General features: G+C 51.7%; 1 protein-coding gene across 2 annotated transcripts in view; it reads right to left on the bottom strand.

Annotated features, from left to right (window-relative positions):
- Window positions 1-1,915: 1,915 nt before the first annotated feature.
- Window positions 1,916-19,501, bottom strand: part of LIMK2 (LIM domain kinase 2) — a 102,847-nt gene continuing 85,261 nt past the window's right edge. Inside the window, exons 4-16 of one of the 2 annotated variants that reach the window (XM_006894801.1) lie at window positions 18,918-19,027; window positions 18,190-18,378; window positions 16,858-16,963; window positions 15,740-15,936; window positions 13,135-13,321; window positions 12,254-12,340; window positions 11,454-11,585; window positions 11,169-11,225; window positions 9,866-9,931; window positions 8,610-8,784; window positions 7,957-8,012; window positions 4,877-5,034; window positions 1,916-2,065 (exon numbers count right to left, since the gene is read on the bottom strand). In XM_006894801.1, coding sequence (XP_006894863.1) covers window positions 1,921-2,065; window positions 4,877-5,034; window positions 7,957-8,012; window positions 8,610-8,784; window positions 9,866-9,931; window positions 11,169-11,225; window positions 11,454-11,585; window positions 12,254-12,340; window positions 13,135-13,321; window positions 15,740-15,936; window positions 16,858-16,963; window positions 18,190-18,378; window positions 18,918-19,027 — 1,665 coding nt within the window. In that variant the 3' untranslated portion in view covers window positions 1,916-1,920. The remainder of the gene's footprint in view (window positions 2,066-4,876; window positions 5,035-7,956; window positions 8,013-8,609; window positions 8,785-9,865; window positions 9,932-11,168; window positions 11,226-11,453; window positions 11,586-12,253; window positions 12,341-13,134; window positions 13,322-15,739; window positions 15,937-16,857; window positions 16,964-18,189; window positions 18,379-18,917; window positions 19,028-19,501) is intronic. The other variant, XM_006894802.1, reaches the window with a different exon arrangement.

The following is a 19,501-nucleotide window of genomic DNA, read 5'->3' as shown; positions in this document are numbered from 1 at the left end:
AAGGCAGCCCAGGGAGCTTGACCTTGGGCAGAGGTGGCCTGAAGATCTCCCTCCGTGACTTAGCTAATGAAAACCTTGCGAGTTGCTCTAGGTTGAAAGGTGCTCAAAACACCGTGTGCGCAACACTTGGCTCAAGCAAGTGAAGGCGGCGTGGGATGAAGGCGACAGTCTGCGCACTTGTTCATGGAGTCACTGTGCAGTGAAAGGCAACTCGATGGGAGGAAGGCGGCCAGCGGCTCCTTGGGAGGAGCAAAAGGGGGCCCTGTATCTGCTGGCAGCAACGGGCCAACAGAGCCACATTCATCTTCTGGAGCCCATCACATTTTTCAACTCTGTAACATCCGTTATATTAACTGCTTAATTTATTTAGTCTGCTAATTTCATTTCGCTTGGCCCATCACTCCCACAGTTGCTGGGGATAACTGAGTCACAGCCACACAGCGCTAAACTCGGCTGCTTCTGGGCACGCAGGGTTCAGCCCCGTGACGAGCCTGCCAACTCTACACACGTGAACAGTATAAAGTCAGCTCTGCTCCGAGATGGCAGCTGGCACCCCACCTCATCAAAACTATGTACAGTATTTCACACATCACCCAACAGACAGAACGAGATAAAGACAGTATTAAACAACAACCACTCTCCTGGATCACGCTCATCCCTCCCACCCCCCTAAAAAAAAAAACAAAAACCCCAAACAAAAAACCCCTACCACACTGCATTACTATCCCAGGCCCATGCCCAATTTGTTAAATATTGTGCAAGCTTGCAGACACTTAGGAGGCAAATCTAGTTGTGCTGAAGAGCCCTGGAGCTCTGGAAGCCAAGGCGGAAGAGTGCCCCCCAAGGCTGTGGCCAGGAACCAGTGAGCTGGGCCAGGCAACCAGGGAGGTAGAAGTCAGCTGGCCAAGCTCAGGGAGCGATGCCCCTCTGTCTCAGCTTTGGGGCTCTGCCACCCCTTCTCCACCCTGCACCAGGGACAGGGAAGGGGAAGAACTGGCCGCTGCAAGGCTGAGGCCAGGGGAACACTATCTCCTCCTGCTACCAGGCCTTAGACCTTGTAATAGGCCACTCGCTCCACCACAGCCCACCAAGGTCTCAGCACAATGTCTGAAAACCTGGGGAGATGCTTCTGGACTTTGCCCAAGCAGCCCACCAGGCTAGGGGTGACAGCAGCCAGGAAACGGGTTTTCCAGAGGGCAGGGCCTCTTTCCTTCCAGCGCCCAGATGCCTTCTGCCTCTGTGGGTGATTGCCTGCAGCAGGCAGGAAGGACCTTTGCCCAGGGAGGCCAAGCCAGCCTCCAGCATTCGGTTTGAGAACATGAGGTGGAAGCAGCTCCCTCATCAATGGTCCTTGGGTTGGCTATGGCCATCCTCTGGGGCAGGAATAGAAACCAGTGCTCCCCACAATTCCAGCACAAAGAGTCTTCCAAATCCAGTTCTCCTCACCCTGTCCCACCGCAGGGGAAGGTGGGTTAGCACCACCATTACTGTCAGAGCGCCACCTGGCGGCCGGTCTCTAAGGTCCACAGTCCCATCTGAAGTCTCTGTGCACCAGCTTTACTGAGACTTTAGGGGCTGACAGGCCAGGACCCTGCCCAGCAGGTCCACATCATGCTGATTAGTGTAGGCAGGGGCCCCTCTCATGTCTCTGGAGGTGGGAGTTCCCACCTGGTTCCAAGTAACAGGTTCCTCCTGGCCAGGCTTGGTTTTTACTTCACAGCTTTCAGGCAAACGTGGGGTTTAGAGACTGTAAACAGGCTCGAACCCCCTGGAGATGTCTCTCCCTGGTGCGCGCCCACTTGCCTCCTGGGGAGGTAGTAGGAATGGCTTGTGCTGCTTCAAACAAGCTGCCGATGCACGATGCACAGGAAGCCACCGGACGGGGCACCGAGGGGGCATGCCGGCCGTGCCGGGCCAAGGCTAGGGCGGTGAGTCTCGGATGAGGCCATACTGCGTGCTCACGGTGTGGTCCAGCTCTTCCAGCTCTGCGGGCAGCGGGATGCCCAGGTCCCCCAGGTACAGGGACAGGGCCTCAAAGGAGTCCTCCAGTTTGGAGAATGCTGGTCTGGAGAGAGAAAAAGGCAACAGTTAGAGGCGGGGGGCGAGGGGTGGGAGCGCACGAGTTGGGGCCCTGGGCTTGGAGGGCACCAGGCTCCAGGGCTGGAGAGATCAAGACGTGAATGTGTCTTGGGCTCCTCCTACTTGTGCCGCACTGTGAACGGGGGAGTGTGTCACTGCCGTCTCCAGTCAGCTGTGAGGACTAGAAAACTCAGAAGGCGGGCTCAGTGAGTGTCTTCAGAACTCTTGTGTTTTTGAGAAAATACAATCACCAAAAGAGGGACTGGACTCTGCCTTTAGTCGCCCTTACCTGGAGCAAAACACACCCTTTGGCTCAACTTTCAGCCACAGAGACAAGCCTACACGGTCAGTAATAGCAGGGAGACATTCCTGAGATTAACGAACCAGTGAAGGCCAACAAGCAGCAGCATCTGCCGGAAGTTAAAGCTCAGATGGTGGGAAAGGGGAAGAGCAAGGGATGAATGAATGAATGGAAATGAGGATCGTGTGTGTGTGTGGGGGGGGTGGGGGGAAGATGTGGTTATTATACTGTGAGGACTGGAATTAATGTTGTAAAATATGATGTGTTACGAATGGCTGGACGGAAGACCAATCTACTTTGTCAACTTTCATTCAAATCACAACTTTTTAAAGAAGTGGGACTGGACTAAGTGAGATCTGGAAGATTCTCTACTCCTCCTGTTTCCGCACCGTGGGAGCTGCCGGAAGTGCACCACCTCGAGCTGGCAGTTCTAGGAGGAACAGGCAGGCACCGGGCTTGATGCTGTGGACCGGGTCAGCGGGACTGGACTCCTGGACTGCTGCGGCTTATTCCTCCTCTCCCATAGCTACGCTTCTCCTGGTGACACCTGCCCTGAGCCCCATTTAAAAAACTCCACGTGGCAACCCAAAGAGTCCTCTTTCCTGGACTGACTTATTTCCCTTCAGCATTTATCACCTAACATTCAGCTGGGAGACTGTCCATCCTTCTCCTGCGGAGCAGCTGGTGGATCTGAACCGTGTGTCTTTGGGACTGCAGTGTAGATTCTCATTTATTCTATTATTTATCATCTTGCTTTGCCAAGGTGTCAATGTCGTGAGGGCAAAATCTTTGTTTTGTTCACCACACTCTGGTGTTTCCCAGGTGGCACGGGCACAGTAAATATTTTTGGAATGAATTAAAGACACATTTAGAATGACTGAGAAGGGATATGAACAAACAAATATTGGGTCGCTCCACATTTCCTCCTCATTCTCTTACACTCCGTCACTGAGAGTGCAGAGCTTCGGAGGTGTGAGGATGGATGTTACATGACCTTTCAGCTTGACCTTGTAAATTCTACCAAACAACAGGGTGGAACTCTGCAAATCAGGTGCTTCAGGCCCATCCAGGGGACTGGACAACTTGCTAGTAACAGAAACAAGGTTCATGGCATTCTTATGGGGAGATAGGAACCATACAAACAACATGTATAGAATCCTAGAAAAAGGGATTGGTTTGTTTTGCTATCTACTAAGTTTAAAAGACAGCCAATCCCCAGGCAGAGGGGGACCTCATTACCCCAGGAAAGAAGAGTTAGGAGTGGAGCGTCTCCTGTAGACCTGGAGTTCTTGCACAGAGAACCTCAGGCCCAGGAGACAGAGCTGTAACAAGGCAGGCAGCAAATGATGGGTGCACAGCAGCAGCAAGAGTGGAAGCAGTGGGACAGCAGGACCCTGGAGACTGGCTCAGAGGCAGCTACAGGTGGGCCTGGCCACTCACGGAGCTAGGGCTGAGTGCATCCTGGCAGGAGGCTCACTGGCGGGAGTGTGATGCCCTTGGGCCCTTAATGGAGGAGGTGAAGAGCTTTGTGACACCTGCCCAAGCAGGAGGGAAGGCAGGCTGAGGGGCTGAGTCCAGAGAATGGCCTGCCTGTGGGAACACAGTGCTTGGAACAATCAACTAACAAGAGAAAAAGGGCAGTATTTGTCTAACGATAAACCTCAGAAGGCAGGGACCAGAAAGGATGAATGAGAATGGGGACATAAGGGGAAGTGGGATGGATGTAGTTACATGTGGGGAGTGTAGCTGGTATCAGGAAACATCACATGAGGAATTGCTGAATGGAAAACGAATTCTTAGAAAAAATGCAAAAATTATCCTGAAACAAAACCCTCTAACACTAGCTTTTCTTTCTTTTACTGTCATTTGAGTGAAAATTTACAAACCATAGGAGTTTTTAATTTAATCGTTCATTTTCTTTTAGAACATTAATTGCAATCAGTTAATGTTGTTAAGAAATTACAAAGCCCAATCATCCCTTTATGGGAGTATTTACAGATAGTATTGAAAGGATTTTTTAAAAAGCAATAATTAGCTAAAATAAAGATGCTAACTGTGGTATTCCTCCTAAGAGTAAAGAAAGGCTGGAATGCCTACATGATGCATACTATATGTGTTCAGACAGTATCTCAGTACAATCTCATGTCTTCAACAAAAATGACAAACAGGAAAACTGGCTTGTGACATGAAAAATGCAAGACAAAATATTGTCACCTATTCTGAAATGACAACCATGTAGAATATGTGCATGTGTGTATTTGAACATGGACAAGGACAATATGTAAGCATGAAAGTGCTTACTGTGTCGAAGGCAGGACATTCACGGGTGGTTTCTCTCCTTTTAAGAGAGAGCTGGGTCCCTGTGTGCCACGTCAAGGTCATGTGCTGCTATGCCCTTGTCTTCCCTCTCCAACCTGGCATGTCAGAGTCAGCGGACCAAGGCCAAGCACGGACCCCAGGACCACATGGGTCCAAGGGAAACGGGGTGACACCAACCTGCTTTCAGGCTCCAGTTTGCAGCAGATGGCAGCCAAAGGGAAGAAGGCCGGGGGACAGTCTGTGGGGACAAACTTCTCCCAGAAAAGTTTCACATTGAGGCCGAAGTCCAGTGTACGGGGCAGGCAATCAGGATCGGCGTATACCTGCCCGATGATCTGTGGGTGAGAAGATGGCCGGTTAGGAGCGGACAGAGGGGGTCACGGCACGTGAGGGGGCAGGGTGCTGAGGTGTGGGCAGGAAGGAAGGCAGGGAAGGGGGTGGGAGAGACCAAAGGTAGAGAGCTGCTGCCCTCTGCCCATCTCTCCAAATCCTGCTACCCCAGATTTGTCTCCTGACACAAAAATGCATCAGTTGTTCCATGTACACTTTAGTTGCACTGACTACTTTCTTTAAGTTGCACAACCATTTTTACTCCTTTTCCAAATTCTCTCTCCAGTATTATAACATACCTTTTTAAAATTATTTTTTCCCATTGTTGCATTTTCTTCCTCCTGATGATGTTGTGTGCCATCGAGGTGGAAACGACCCATAGCTGACTCTCTGAAGGGTTTTCAGAGGCAGTTCATCGCACAGGAAGAGACTGCCCATCCTTCTCCCACAGAGCAGCCGGTGGACTTGAACCACATACTTTGGGATTGCAGCACAGCTTCTTGCCACTAGACCACCAGAGTTCCCTCCTTATTATAAATACTACCTTTAATGAACTCTAAACAGGTTACCCCCTCCTTTCGGCTCCAAAAAAATCCAGAGCAAACTCACTTATTGTCTCTACTCATTGTGGCCCATAGGGCGGTAGAGAACTGCCCTCCGAGTGTAATGTTAAAGGAATCAGTCACCACACTCTCCTGTGCAGACGAACTGATGGGTTAGACACATTCAGGTACCATGTTGCACCCCACCAGCAGTGGACGAGAGCTCTGGCTGCTCCACACCAGCACCCAGTGTTTTCCTTTTCCTGGTCAATGCCCGCTCTTACAGGAGTGCGATGCCATCTCTCTGGTGTTTTGATTTGCCTTTCTGTACGGCCAACAACTGACCATTTTCCCAGGTGCTTATTAGCCATCTGAGTATCTCCCTCGGTGAAATGTCTGTTTCAAGGCCTTTGCCCACTTTTTTTTCCTCTTCTTTCCTTGTGTACCGCTGAATCGGATCTGACTGGCACAGGAGGGGAATGCTACTCCTTCTCCAGCAGAGCATCTGGTAGATTTGAACCGTGTGCCTTCAAGATTGCAGCTTCTTGCCACTAGGCCACCAGAGCTCCCTTCTTTGCCCCCTTTTGATCTGGCTGTGGTTGAGCTGTATTTTATTATATTGCATGAATTTTGAATATTATTGGAATACCTTTATTGGATACAGGCACTCTCTACTATTTGAGTATTTTATATCACTTGCTTTTTATGAAAGACTTACGTCAGTACCTGTTTTTGCTACTGGAAGAAAATGTGGCGATTTTTACCTCTCTGAAAAAAGGTGAAGAGTAAAACTAGCCTTTAGGTCTGTTTGTCACAAGAGGGCCATCACCAACTGCCTTCCCAAGGAACTACACATAAACTCTGCATCTCAACACCAGGCAGCAATAGCATCTATGTTACATGTATTTTATACATCTTAGTGTTATTTTAGGTTTTATTTGGCATATTATTTTGGGGGGACTGGGAAGGTGCAACAGTTTTTCCCATATAAAATGAATGGCAATTGTTTCTTCGCTGTCTGTATGCCATTTCAGCTTACCAAAGGTTCTATAGGAATGTGCTTTCAGCTTATTGTTGCTGTGTACTGTAGAGTCAGAACCAACCCATCGCTGACCCTCCAGCAGGTTTTCAGAGGCCGTTAATTGCATGGGAGGAGAATGCCCATCCTTCTCCTATGGGGCAGCTGGTGGCCTTGAACTGCGTGTCTTTGGGATTGCAGTGCTGCTTCTTGCCACTAGAGCGCTCTCCTTTTGGATAGGCGGGGGAACTTACACGTGGTTCCTATGTTAACATGTTACCACAAATGATGGCTATAACACAGTCTAAGCATGGTTGTCAATTTAAAAAGTGTGCGGCAACTTGTTAATAAATGCCTTTGAGCTGTGGTGCTGGAGAAGAGTACTGAATATACTATGAACTGCCAGGAGAACAAACAAGTTCATCCTACAGTGGGTGAAACCAGGCTGCTCCTTGGAGGCAAGGATTCTGAGGCTTTGCCTGACATACTTTGGACATGTTGCAAGAAGGCACCAGTCCTTGGGAGAGGGTCGTCATGCTTGGGAGGGTGGAGAGACAGCACAAGAGAGGAAGACGCTCGGTGAGATGGATTGATTCAGTTACTAGGGTAATGGGGGTAGGTGTGTCAGAGACAGTAAGGTTGGCACAGGATAGAGCAGGGTTCACAGCTGTTGTCATAGGGTGGCTATGAGTCGCAAGCAACTTGACACCACATAGCAACAGCCACATATTAATAAATATATTTTTACCATGATTAGGAAAAACCCCCAAAACAACCCAAAAATCTTTCCTTAATTGTTCTAATTGGCCCTTGTTCTTCTCCTCTCTCTTCCACGCAGATTTTGTTTGTGGGAATTACAGAAGCCTTTCGATATGTGTGTTCAACTGTCTGCTTAAGCTAGGCTGCTGCCCAATGGCTAAATTCCTGTGGGCTGGAATCAGATCAGGACTCACTCGGTATCCACAGGGCCTAGCAGACTCTGCCACATCCTGAAGAGGTTACTTCAACTTGTCGGTTCCCCAGGCAGGGGAGGTAGTGCAGCGGGGGCCTGGGCAAGAACGCATTGGGGCCAAGAGCAGGAATAGCAGCCATGTGAAAACCTTGTCTTTATGACTGGAGTTCTGAGCATCACTGTCCTTTTCTGAAACCAGCCGAGACATCTTCATGAGACCAGAGAAACTCAGGTGCATGAGCAACTGGGAACGCGTGTCACAAGCGATAAAATCCTAGTCCAGCTGTTTATGAACTGTGCTCCACAGAGTTCTCAATGACTGGTTTCTTGCAGATGGTGGAACCCCATTCCCGAGGCAGGCCAGCAATGATGCGCGGTCTGCTATGTCAGGCACGTCCCTGTGCCATGAGCTTACCTCACAAAGGACGATCCCAAAGGAGAAGACGTCCACAGTCTCATCGTAGCTCTTCCCTTTGGGAACACAGAAGAGGGTGGTAAGTCTCTAATTTGTTCTGCACGGTTTGAGGAGGCAGCCAAGAACCCAGGCTAGAACAGGGCCCAAGGGGATGCTTCTGAGCGGACATCACCATAACCTTCCCTCGGTCCCTCTGGCCAGGGGGAAACTGCACAGGTCAGCAGAGAAAAGCAGCATGCTCCCTCTGGCTCTACCATCAGCATGCTGTGAGTTGTGGCAAACTATTAACCTCTCTGGGCCTCAGACTCCAAAAAGAGGTTGAACCAGGTCATTGCTGAGTCCTCCAAATCATGTAAGTGTAGATTCCCCTCTAAGCACCTCCGGCAGGTTAGGGCATTACCCACCAGAGGGCGCCACACGTCAATGCTCAGCAAGGACAGAGAAGACAAAACCTGGAGCAAAGGGCCTGAGCGCTCTGCTACCTTGAGGCACAAATCCCACCGTCGTTATTTCAACCTCACTCTCCCCCTAAAATGGGACACGGGCCAGCTTCCAGGTCTGAACCTTGGAGTTCAGCCCTGAGCTATCAGGTCCTATCAGGACCGGCTTCCCTGAGTGGGGCCCGCTGGGCGCCTTGGGGCCCCAGCACTCACCGTTCAGCATCTCTGGGGCCATCCAGTAGGGGTTGCCCACCACCGTGTAGCGCTTCTTGCGGTCATTCTTGCGCAAGGTGCGCTTCTTGGAGGAAGCCTTCTCCACAGGGGGCTTTTTCCTCTCTTCCACTATGAGCCGCGACAGCCCGAAGTCGGCCACCACCACAGTCTTGTCCTGGCAGGACGAGGGCCAGGTCAGAGTCTGGGAGGGAGGGTCTCCAGCCTGGCCCTGGAGTGGAGGGGGATGAAGTGGCCAGCGACGGATGCACACCAGTCACCATGGAGCTGAGTGAGGCGTGTTCCACAGGGCTTTCAACACTGGCTCTTCAGAAGCAGGCGCTGCGTCTTTCTTCTGAGGCACTTGAATGGACTCAAACTGCCAACCTCTTGGCTAACTGCCAAGCACTTAGGCACCTGGGCTAGCCAACAAGGCAAAACTCTACCTGGCAGCTGAGGCTTGGCATTTGTGTTTCTAAACGTGGAATGTGTGTACACAGAGAATTCCTGGGGAGTATCAGCGTGTTCGTGGCAGAGACCTCAAGCCTGGAGGGATGAGGATCTGGGGCTTGGAGAGTGGGCTCAGAAGTGAGACAGGATTTCATCCACCCTGCCTTGTTTCCAGAAGGAAGTGGTTAGACTCATTGAAAAGAGAGAGAAAAAGACAGGATGCAGGAAGATGGACCTTGTGGGGAACTGGGGAAGATAAGCGTTCTGAATAGCTACAGGGCAGTCATCTGGAAAGGGATTAACACCGTTTGGGTGTGTTAAGAGGGCACAGCCCGAGCCAGCTGGTGGACACACAGGAGGCCGGGTCACAAGGCAATAAAGGAAACAACATTATAACAGCAGAGTTGCACAGAGGCACATGGAATTGCGAAACCTGGCTCCAAGCAGGCCCTGTAAGCCCACAGGCTCTGTGGCTTTGGACTGAGGCTTCAAGGAACACAGCTGCCAAATGGGGTCAGCAGCGAGCTGCCTCACAGGAGGAAACCAGGTAAAGTGGCAGGCCTCTGTGGTTAAGAACTCAGTTAAGGAGTTCCTGAAGTCCCTTCTAAGCAAATGACATCACAAGCTGCTACCCAGAGGAAGTGGAATCAAGTCAGTCTGTTTCTGGAAACTCTCAGAAGACAAATGAGGATTTAGGAAGCAGGAAACTAAAGACTGAGGACACTGGGGACACTTCTGGCCTGAAGCACGAGGGACAACGGGCTTTCTTCAGAACAAAGAAGCCAGGAGGGCTGGGCCTAGGGACGTACCAGCTTGACGAGGCAGTTGTGCGAGTTCAGGTCCCGGTGGATGATGCACATGGAGTGCAGATAGGCCTGGAAGAGAAGCAGGAGCTGAGCCAGCAGTCAGACACCAAGCAAATCTGACGCTAGACCTGGGGCCAAGAGCGTGGTCTTCTCCAGGCATCCCGCCAGCTTCAGAACCCAACCCAGGCTGCACAGCTCCAGCTCCGGCTCCCCGACTGCCCTCTTCTGGAGACCTCAACGCCACTGGACCTTTGCCCGCCATCCCACTCATTTCACTAAGCTCAGGCCATCTGCAGTCAGCACTCAGAGGGTTTCGTTCCCTGGTCCCATCTCCAGCTTTGCTCACCAGTTCCCTCTGTCAACCAGCTTCTCCACTCTAACTACACTGTGCTTCACAGTCTCCTGTCCTCACAGCCATCCTACTAAGTCAGAAACCCCAGACACTTCAGGAGATCAGATTCTGGCCTCCCACCCGCAGACTCTCCCACTCCACCCACCTCCTGACCACACGAGCCACAACCACACAACAGTTCTAGTGACAAAATCTTCTTGCTGACACATCCTTCATGTTAGTCTTTTTGCCTCCTGATTTATCAACTTGAAACCTAGCTATCTTAATCTACCCCAATCTGTTTCAGTGTTGTCGTTAAAGAACTGGGTGAAACCTCTGATTGGCCCAGGAGCCCAGCTCTGTCCCTGTCTAGTCTGTTTCTTATCTGGAAACCCAGGTTCCTAGGAGGAATGAGTATGCTCATGTGTGTTAATCCCTCAGCTCTGAGCCCAGCGTACAGAAAGCCCTCTGACCACCACTGTTAATACTGTCGCTGTTTTGTGTCATTCTTTATTTCCTCTTTTCTCCTCCCACACCTTTGATGCTGTCACACTCTCAACCTTAGGGCCTTCTCCAGGAACAGGAACCTCTATCCACTTCTGGCCCATCTTCTGGGGCTCAACTAATGCTCCTAGCCCCAGGAAGTCTCGAGTTCTTGGTGAGGTGGTGAGGGCTCTGCTTGTTCCGAGACACATTCACGACAGGACACCTTCATGACAGGACTGTGCAGGGCGCCTCATGCTACAGTTTGCTTCTGCCACATCTGTGTCATATGCCCTTGCAGACTTGGAACTCCTCAAGAGTTAGGGTTGTGAATTAAGAATGGTCAGCGGCAACTGCATCAAAGCAAATAGCAGCTCAATAAAAAGCCATTGCACGCAAGCTTCCAAGCCCTGGGTCTCTGCTTGTCTGTGCCTGTTCTGTCATCCTCAGCAGCACTGCTGGGGTGGGGACGGGACGGACCGATGGACTCACCATTCCAGAGGCGATGCCCTTGGCAAACCTGACCTTCTGCTGCCAGGAGAATGGGTCCTGCAGGATAGGAGAATGTCCATCAGAGGTGTTAGGTCTTGTCCCACTGTGGGCCTCCTGTGGCTCAATCAAGTCTTCCAGGGCACCCTCCCTACTGTGCCCAGTTCTACATGGCACATATGGAGGGGAGAATGAGGCAGCATCTCTGGCCATCGTGGTGCCATGGCAGTGGTGGCACAGCCATCGCACCGACAACCCCTCCACAGCCCTGGGGTCTGGCATACGTACCACGCTGCGCAGGAAATCCTTGAGCGTGCCTCCCTCGATGTACTCTGTGAGCAGGTTCAGCTTCTTATCCTTGTACAGCACCCCGATGAACTTGAGCACATTGGGGTGGTCCAGGCTGCGCATGACCTTCACCTGGTGGGGCAGGGGAAGACGTTGGGCCCGGGTGCTTCCATGATGCCGTCCTCACCCCTTCCGTGGGGGAGGCAGCTGGGCAAGTGCCACCACCTCCCACCTCCAGCTGGTATGACGTGGTGGAACGCTCGTTCAGGTGGGGGTCAAGAGCGTCATGTGGGTGGGGATCCCACCGCTCTAAGGCAGGCACCAGAGGGAACAGCAGGGAGCAAAGGCCTAGAGGGGCAGCACCCAGACGGGTGGAGCCAACTCAAGACATGGACAGGGAGCAAGCTGGGGAGGAAGGCTGGAAAGACGGTAAATGCTCGGGGAGGGGGGTGTCTGCTTCTCTTGGAGGTCCCAATCTGCAGGGCATTTAGGCGGCTGCATCAGGTTATACAAAGTCAAGTTTATTTCTACCTTCTCCAACCATGTTCCTTTTGTTATCGTGTCCCTGGCACCCAGCTCGTGTGTCTTTAGTACAAATAACTAGGCTGTAGTGTAGGGGAGGTGGGAGCTTGCCTCAGGAGCTCTTTATCAAGAGTCATTCCAAACCAACTCTTCTCTTTTTGTTTTTTTTTTTTCAATATCCATAAGCACTTTATTATAGATCTAGGAGAAGAGTGAGTACCCTCAACCACCTCTCCTCTTGAGACCATCTCGACCCCGACCCCCACGCCCCGTCTCACCTCAGTCAGGAAGGTCTTCTGGGTCTCCTCATCACACCGGATTAACTCCTTCATCACCATCACTTTGCCTGTAGCTTTGTGGGTCACCTGCAGGGAGGACAGGTGTCAATGATGCCGTGCCCAAAGGCAGCGAGTTCTGGAGAAGCATTTGTAGAAACCTAGCTGCTGGCCATCCCGTCCTCTGGAGACACTCTGAGCCTGAGGATACATACAGGCAGAGTTCCGAAGACAATGAAGACGCGGCATGGAGGCAACCAGGGACTCCAGTGGGAGCACACCCTCATCCCCAGAGAGCGAGCATGCGGAGCACGGTGAGAACCTGGGGGAGGAGGCCGAGCCAAGCGGGGACTTGGGGCTCGTGGTACAGGAGTGAGTCCTTTGGGTTTTCTGGGGGACAGAACATGCGCGTGGAGCTGGGTGGGTGGGCAAGCTCTTCAGCACATTGTTCCCCAAGCTGATATACACACTGCTTACCTGGCCCCCCCTCCCAGCACTCAGCAGAGGAGAGAAGAGAGAAAGAAAAAGGGGGAGAGAGAGAGAGACAGAAGTTAGTCCCTTCGACCGCTCATGACCGAGGGGAGCTTCTCCTATGTGCTCCCCACAGCCGGCCCAGCACCAAGAGGCCTGTGGCACCTAACAAATGCCCACTGACAGACTATGTGGGACCCTGGGCTCCAGGCTCAGCAAGCTCACTTCACCAGCCTTTTTTAGCCTGGAAGAAGGGGCAACTCCTCACCCTCTCAGCTAGCCTTCCACCTCCAAACTGGAAGGAGGCCTGGTGTTCCACGGGGGCAGAGGTGCGGCCACGCGAGGAGAACTCCCGGGAACAGGTGAGAGGCAGTGGGGCGCGAAACAGCGGAGCAGCCATGGCTTGTGCTCACCTTGATGGCTTGTCCGAAGAAGCCCTTCCCCAGGACCTCCCCGTGGATGAGGTCGCACGGCCGGAAGATCTGCTGTGAGTAGCTGCTGGAACAGCGCAGTGATTCAGAACGGCTGATGTCGCGGCAGAGCAGCAGGGGCTCCTTTGGGGAGCAGGGTCCAGGGGACTTGGAGATGCTGTTACTGCGCCTGAGGACAAGGAAAGGGGGCTAGGGGAGTCCTCAGATACCGCCAGGGGACCCCAGGGGCGGGCATCTCAGGGACATCCCACCCATTCCAGAGCGAGGTGTCAGGAGGCTGAGGAGGAAGGGGCTGTTATCACACAGATGTGCCACTTCGGTGTGGCAGATTACTGGCAGCTCAAAACCCCTTCAAACAGGAGCACCTTACTTCCCTCCTCAAACAACTGCCTAGCATTCACTAGCTCATACTGCTCGTTCTATGACAGCAGAGGAGATGGGCTTCCATGCCCGCTCGATTCAACGTACTGACTGGGCAGGAATGAATGCCAGCTTGCCACAACCACCACAGCTGCCAAGGAGTCAATGCCAACAGGGAGCTCTGGGTGGCCTGGTGGAAAGGAACTGCACTGTCAGCCCAAAGGCCCACGGTTTGAATCCACCTCAGGAGAAAGATGGGCCATCAACTCCTGTGTGATTTACTGCTTCTGAAAATCCCCTGGAGGCTCAGCTGTGAGTCAGCCCCGACTGAACAGCACACAATAACAACATGTGTGTCAGGGGAAAATCTGCTCTACATGATTTTTCAGTTGTTTTTTCAGAAGCCTTTCTTTGCCAGGCCTTTCTTCCTAGGAACTCCACGATAAACACACAACCTTTCAGTTAGCAGCCTTAGAACTGTTAACATTTGCAGCACCCAGGAACACTATCGGTGACCTAAAGAAACCCTCAAACTCACTGCTGTCGAGCTGGAACTGACGCAGAGCTGTAAACTGCACGGGAGGAGACTGCCCGTCTTTCTCCCATAAAGTTGCTGGTGGATTTGAACTGACAGAGAGGTGCTGTCAAAAACCAGCAGAAGGGATTTTTAGTGGTGTCTGCCCACCTTTGTGTCTGTCTGTATTAAGTATTTCTTTCTAACAGAGACTCTCAGTGGCATGGACTGGCTCAGCGGTGCATCAAGCGGCGAGGATCTGAGCTGGTCATACACAGAGTGGCAAGGACTCTGAACTGGTTGATGGCACCTATCAACAACATGCTTTCTTAATTAATAGTAATTAAGGCTCATAGCTGACCCTCCAGCAGGTTTTTGGAGGGAATAAACTGCACGGGAGGAGAATGCCCATCTTTCTCCTGCAGAGCAGCTTGGTGGATTTGAACTGTGAGCCTTCTGTGTGGCAGCGCAGCTCCTTACCACTGAGTCACCAGAGCTTCCAATTAATAATACTAAGCATGCATTTTTTTCCAGGAGGGTGCTTTGTGTGCATTAGTAACAGTAACAGTAAATGACTGTTGTTCTGACTTAGGGAAGAAGGGATAAGGAGGCTGATGCCCACAGCTCTGCAGGTGAACTGCCACCCTGGACACCTCTCTGGGTGGCAGGCTTCTGTCTTACTGGGCTGCCGGAGAACGCAGGCTGGCGGAATCGCAGCTTGTCGGGCCCAGCACACTTGTGCCCAGGACACCTGTCCGCTCTGCACACTGGGGTATTCAGGTGAGCTGCCTGCTCTCTTACATGACAACCCTTCAGAGCTGTGAGCAGCTCTCCCTTTTCCACGAATGCATCCCCAGGTCACTCTTGCCCTCTGCTGCTCCCCCTTCACACTACCACGCTCATCCACGCTACCAAGGCCAAGGGCAGCCAGGAAATGATGTGGGAGGACTATTTCCAGGAAATGCCAGCAGGAAGGCCTTGAGTGGCTTAAGCTGATAGGTCAAGAGGATGAAAAAAAAATTTAACATCTAGTGATACTGACAACATCTCCTGTTCACTGAGCACTGACACTGTGCTGGGCACAATCCTTGTGTGTCCTTTTTCCAAGAAAGTCACCTTTATCTTACAGCTCTGCTTTATCTTATAGCTCTGCTTCACAGATGCAAAAACTAAGGTCCAGGAAGACAATTTGTGCCGAGAGCTCAGCTCAAAGCTCAGGATGGGGCATCTGCCCTGAGGGGCCTGCTTTTGAGCCCTGCTCTGTAAGTCTCCCTCACAAGGCGCGCCCCAGGGACACTGCTCCCTTCCCCTGGGCCTGGTAGTAGACCTCAAGGTTTAACCGACTGCTCCCTCACAAGTCAGAAACAATGTACGTTCACGTTCTGTTTTATGGCCTGAGTCCTTGGACACGCTCGGTCAATTCTCCACAGGCCCTTATCTCCAGGCTCTGAGTCCCACACTTCCCCCAGAGGCCATGCTGCCACATCTCGTGTGGCTCAGGGGCTCAGTGGACAGAGGCTGACCTTTGGTTTCTACGGAAACCTGGCAGACAGCTGGGTCAGATCATGCACAGCCCCAGCAATGAATGATGATCCTCCTGGGCCGCGGGGGTGGCGGGCGCTGGGTCAGCACAATCCGCACAGCCAGCCCCTGCCAGCTGCTTCCCTCTCTAACTCCACGGGGAGGAGACAAGGTGGGGGTGGGATGTGGCACCTCAAGGAGCGTCTCCTCAGCGTGCCCTCCAGGTTCTCCTTGGTGTCCAGGGCGCTGAGGGTGGGCGCATGGCCAGTGGTCTGCATGTGGGGAGAGAGCCGTGCATCCAGCCGCAGCTGGTCCAGGCGCTGGGACACCGGGTCATGCTCAATCAGCAGCTGAAGCGTCTGGCTCGTCTGGCTAATGGTGTCCTTCACCTGGGGTCAAGAGCAGTGTGAGACCCTAAAGAAACCAGAACTGCCACCCAAACAGATATATGCACACCCATGTTTATTGCTGCATTGTTCACAACAGCAAAAAGTTGGAAACAACCCACCACGTGCTCATCAACAAATGAATGGAGAGAGACGCTGTGGTATATTCACACAATGGAATACTATGCTGCATTGAAAAACAAGGAACTCATGAAATATACAAAATGAGTGACCCTGGAGGACATTATGCTAAGTGAAATCTCTCAGTCACAAAAAAAACAAATACTGCATAATGCCACTGTTATAAAACAAGACTGACATGGGTTTAGGGGAAAAGTGGGGATAAATAATGTACACTTCAATGACATAGATGAGGGAAAGAAAAGCTTAAAAGGAACATGTTTGTGAAAAACAATATATTCAAATTTTGTAAATAAATCAGTATAAAGTAAAAAAAAATAGAAGGAACATAGGTTTAGGTATTACTTGAATGACAATAGAATAAGAGGTGCATAGCAAAGTGGACTGGGGAGGAGGGGGAAAATTGTGCAACAATTGTTTTTTAAAGAGAAAAACAAACTGGGGGGTAAAGAGGAAAATGTGCAACAATGAATGAATGGAAATCCTAGTTCTCTGTAAACTTTCGTTAAAAATCTCAACTTAAAAAAAGAAAAAGAAAAAAGAGCAGTGTGAGGCTGGCTCCTGGGCTGCCCCACACTAGGACCACCCACCCTGTTCCAGGTGATCCAGGGAGTTCCACAGCGCCCTGTGCCTGGCAGCCTTGCTGCCCTGAGTCCTTCTAGGCTGAGAGGTCACTAGTGGTCCCAGGGTGCCAAGAGTACAAAAAGGGAAAGGCCACAACTTAATCTCCCAACAGACCAACTCCACGTCCCACCCCACAAGACGGCCTGGATACTCACTCACCTCCTCCACTCGGAGCGTGCGCACAGGAGCCCCGTTGATTTCCAGGATGCGGTCCCCAGGGTGGATGGCATTGCGGTTGTTCGGGCTGATATGCATCCGGTTGACCCTGTATCGGACAGGAAGTTGGGCAGGATGAAGGTATCCATCCTAAAGACTTGGCTGGCCAATTTCATTCACCAGGCCTCTGGCCACCATTACCCAAGAGGCTCAGGCCACTCCTTCCCAGGGGAGCCCCATCTCAGTAAAGGGAATCGCCACTCATCCCGATGCCTGGGCTAGGAACTTGGACATCATCCACCCCCCGCTTAAGCTGTCTGTCTCACTGCCTCTCCCAGAATCCTGCTGTCTGAGAATCTGCCAGTCTGCCTATGGCTCACCAGTCTCGTGGTAGCTATCATCTTTCCTCTGAATCACTGCAAAAGCCTCCTGACTACTGTTCAGTTTACGCCTTTCCGTCGACCCTCAGCGCCAGCAATCCTAAAATCTTAGTCTGCTCCCTGCTTAAACCTCTCAATGGACCTCCCTGGGTCTTCACAATCCAGGCCCCCTCTGGCTACTCTTAACCACCTAACCAGACCAGCACAGACTCTGGCCTCTGGGAACATGCTGCTTCCTTAGTCCAGAATATAATTCCTCACTTCATCTAATGATAGTTTACAGTGGATCTCATCTCCTCCTGACCTTCCCAACCCTTGTGCTTCTCCTTATACTGAAGCATCAGGTCAATTCCCAGCACAGTAACAATGTAGAGAGTAAGCGCCACAGGTGGCTCGTGGTCAGCAAGAGCTGGATACTGAATCCTGCTCCGCTTGGGTCTGTCTTGACTGACCTGTCTTAAGACGATCTTGTCTTAAAAAAAAAAGACTATCTTGTCTTAATCTCTTCTGGGTCATGGAACTGATGTTCCCTGCCTTCCTCTGACATCCATTAAATCAATCAAACAACATTAATGAATATCTAATAACTAACGAATCATGCGTTAATTCCAGGTTGTGATCACACAGAACAAACCAGACAAAGTTCTTTCTGGAACGTACATTCTAATGGGAAGGGCCACTGAGAAACTAATACACGCAGGTCAAGTCAAAGAATGTTAAAGTGTAAGTATTTTCTGAGACCTGAAAGGTGAACAGATTCTGGTCCTGAGTATCAAGGCCCGGGTGTGACCACAACAGTGTGTTCCAGGACGAGGAGGACAGATGAGGATGAGGGGAGCTCTCGAGAGGCTTTCGGGTTCTGAGGCTCTTCTATGGACTCTGGCAGGGACCCCCTTCTCCAACAGCCCCAGGTTCCCCATGCACATGCCCCTCCCCAGGTCCTGCAAACACTCACTCTTTGACCTGTACGGTGGTGGCATAGTTAGAACAAGCACTTTCCACGGACACAGAGAAGCCTCGTTTGCCCTCGGTGGTGGCCGGCATGGAGATGAGGGTGACCGAGTAGGGCAGCTGGTCCTGGATGGACTCTGTGGAGAGTCTCTCAAACATGGGCGCCAGCACCACCTCATTATGGCATTTTCCACTGGCAAGAAGGACCACAAAGTGAGATGGGATTCTGGAGCCCCATCTGCATTCCCCCATCCCCGCTCAGCAACCACTATATATAGACCCAGCACCCCTCTCTGTGCCACGCTCCCTGCTGGCTTTCAGAATAAGGGGCTTGGGTCTTTGCACTGTGTTGGGGCTGGGGCTGGTGTCTTGATCACCATTCAGCAATGTGCACTGGTTAGGGGTGAGGTAGCCTGTGTGTCTCTGCCTGTGACCACTCTCTCCCCACGGCAAGCATACTGGGTGAGCTCTAAGGAGTCCCTGACTTTATTCCTTTGGGACCCTCCCTGGAGAGCAGTTTCTCTGCCATCTTTTCCCTCTGGGGAAGATTGCCATGAGATGGGAAGTATGGACAGAGGACAGAGAGATGCCAACTGTTTTGCTTACAGGTTACAGAGCTGGTCTGGGGCACTGCTGTGCTAGGAATCCAGGGTTCTCATCACCCCATGTTGCTCCTGTCCCTCTCCCCTGGCCGCTCTCGTGGGAAAGATGGACACAGGGTCACCTTCTTACCAGTAGAGAGTAGCGTGCTGCACCAGTGCGTACGCATCCCCATCCTCAATGATCACCTTGCAGCTCATACAGGCAAAGCATTCTGGGTGGTACTTGAACTCCCCAGCCACCTGTGAGAAGACGAGGGAGGGGACGCAGAGGGAAGAAAATGAGCTGCCAGGAAGGGACGGTAGCCAGGTGCTGATGCTGGCGCTGGAGGGAGGAAGGGGCAGGTAAGTGACCCTTGGTTATGTATCTGTCGACTCCAATCAAAATCCACCCCTTACACCCCACCCTAGAGCTGCCAGACAAAAAGCCACACTGGCACATTCTTTGTCATTTTTGAGATTGCAACAAGGTCCCAGAGTCGTCATCCCCACTAGAAAGGCTCATCGACTCTCCAACACAGGGTTGGCAAGTCTGCAACCCTATAAAGACTTCTGTCTAGAAGAGGCGTTGCCTGGAAGGTGGAGGGATGGTGAAGGAGAGGAAGACCCTCGGCCAGGTGGACTGACAACAGGGAGCAAAGAGCTCTAGTGTGTCAGAAATTGTGGGACTGACACAGGATAAGACAGAGGGTTCAGATCTATTGATTGTTTTTTTTT

The sequence above is a fragment of the Elephantulus edwardii genome, unplaced genomic scaffold (genome assembly GCF_000299155.1).
Source record: "Elephantulus edwardii isolate Elephantulus edwardi_28Jun2011 unplaced genomic scaffold, EleEdw1.0 scaffold00151, whole genome shotgun sequence".
Taxonomy (NCBI): Eukaryota; Metazoa; Chordata; class Mammalia; order Macroscelidea; family Macroscelididae; genus Elephantulus; species Elephantulus edwardii.
The sequence above is the reverse complement of the archived record's forward strand: the minus strand, read 5'-3'. Positions and strand labels throughout refer to the sequence as shown.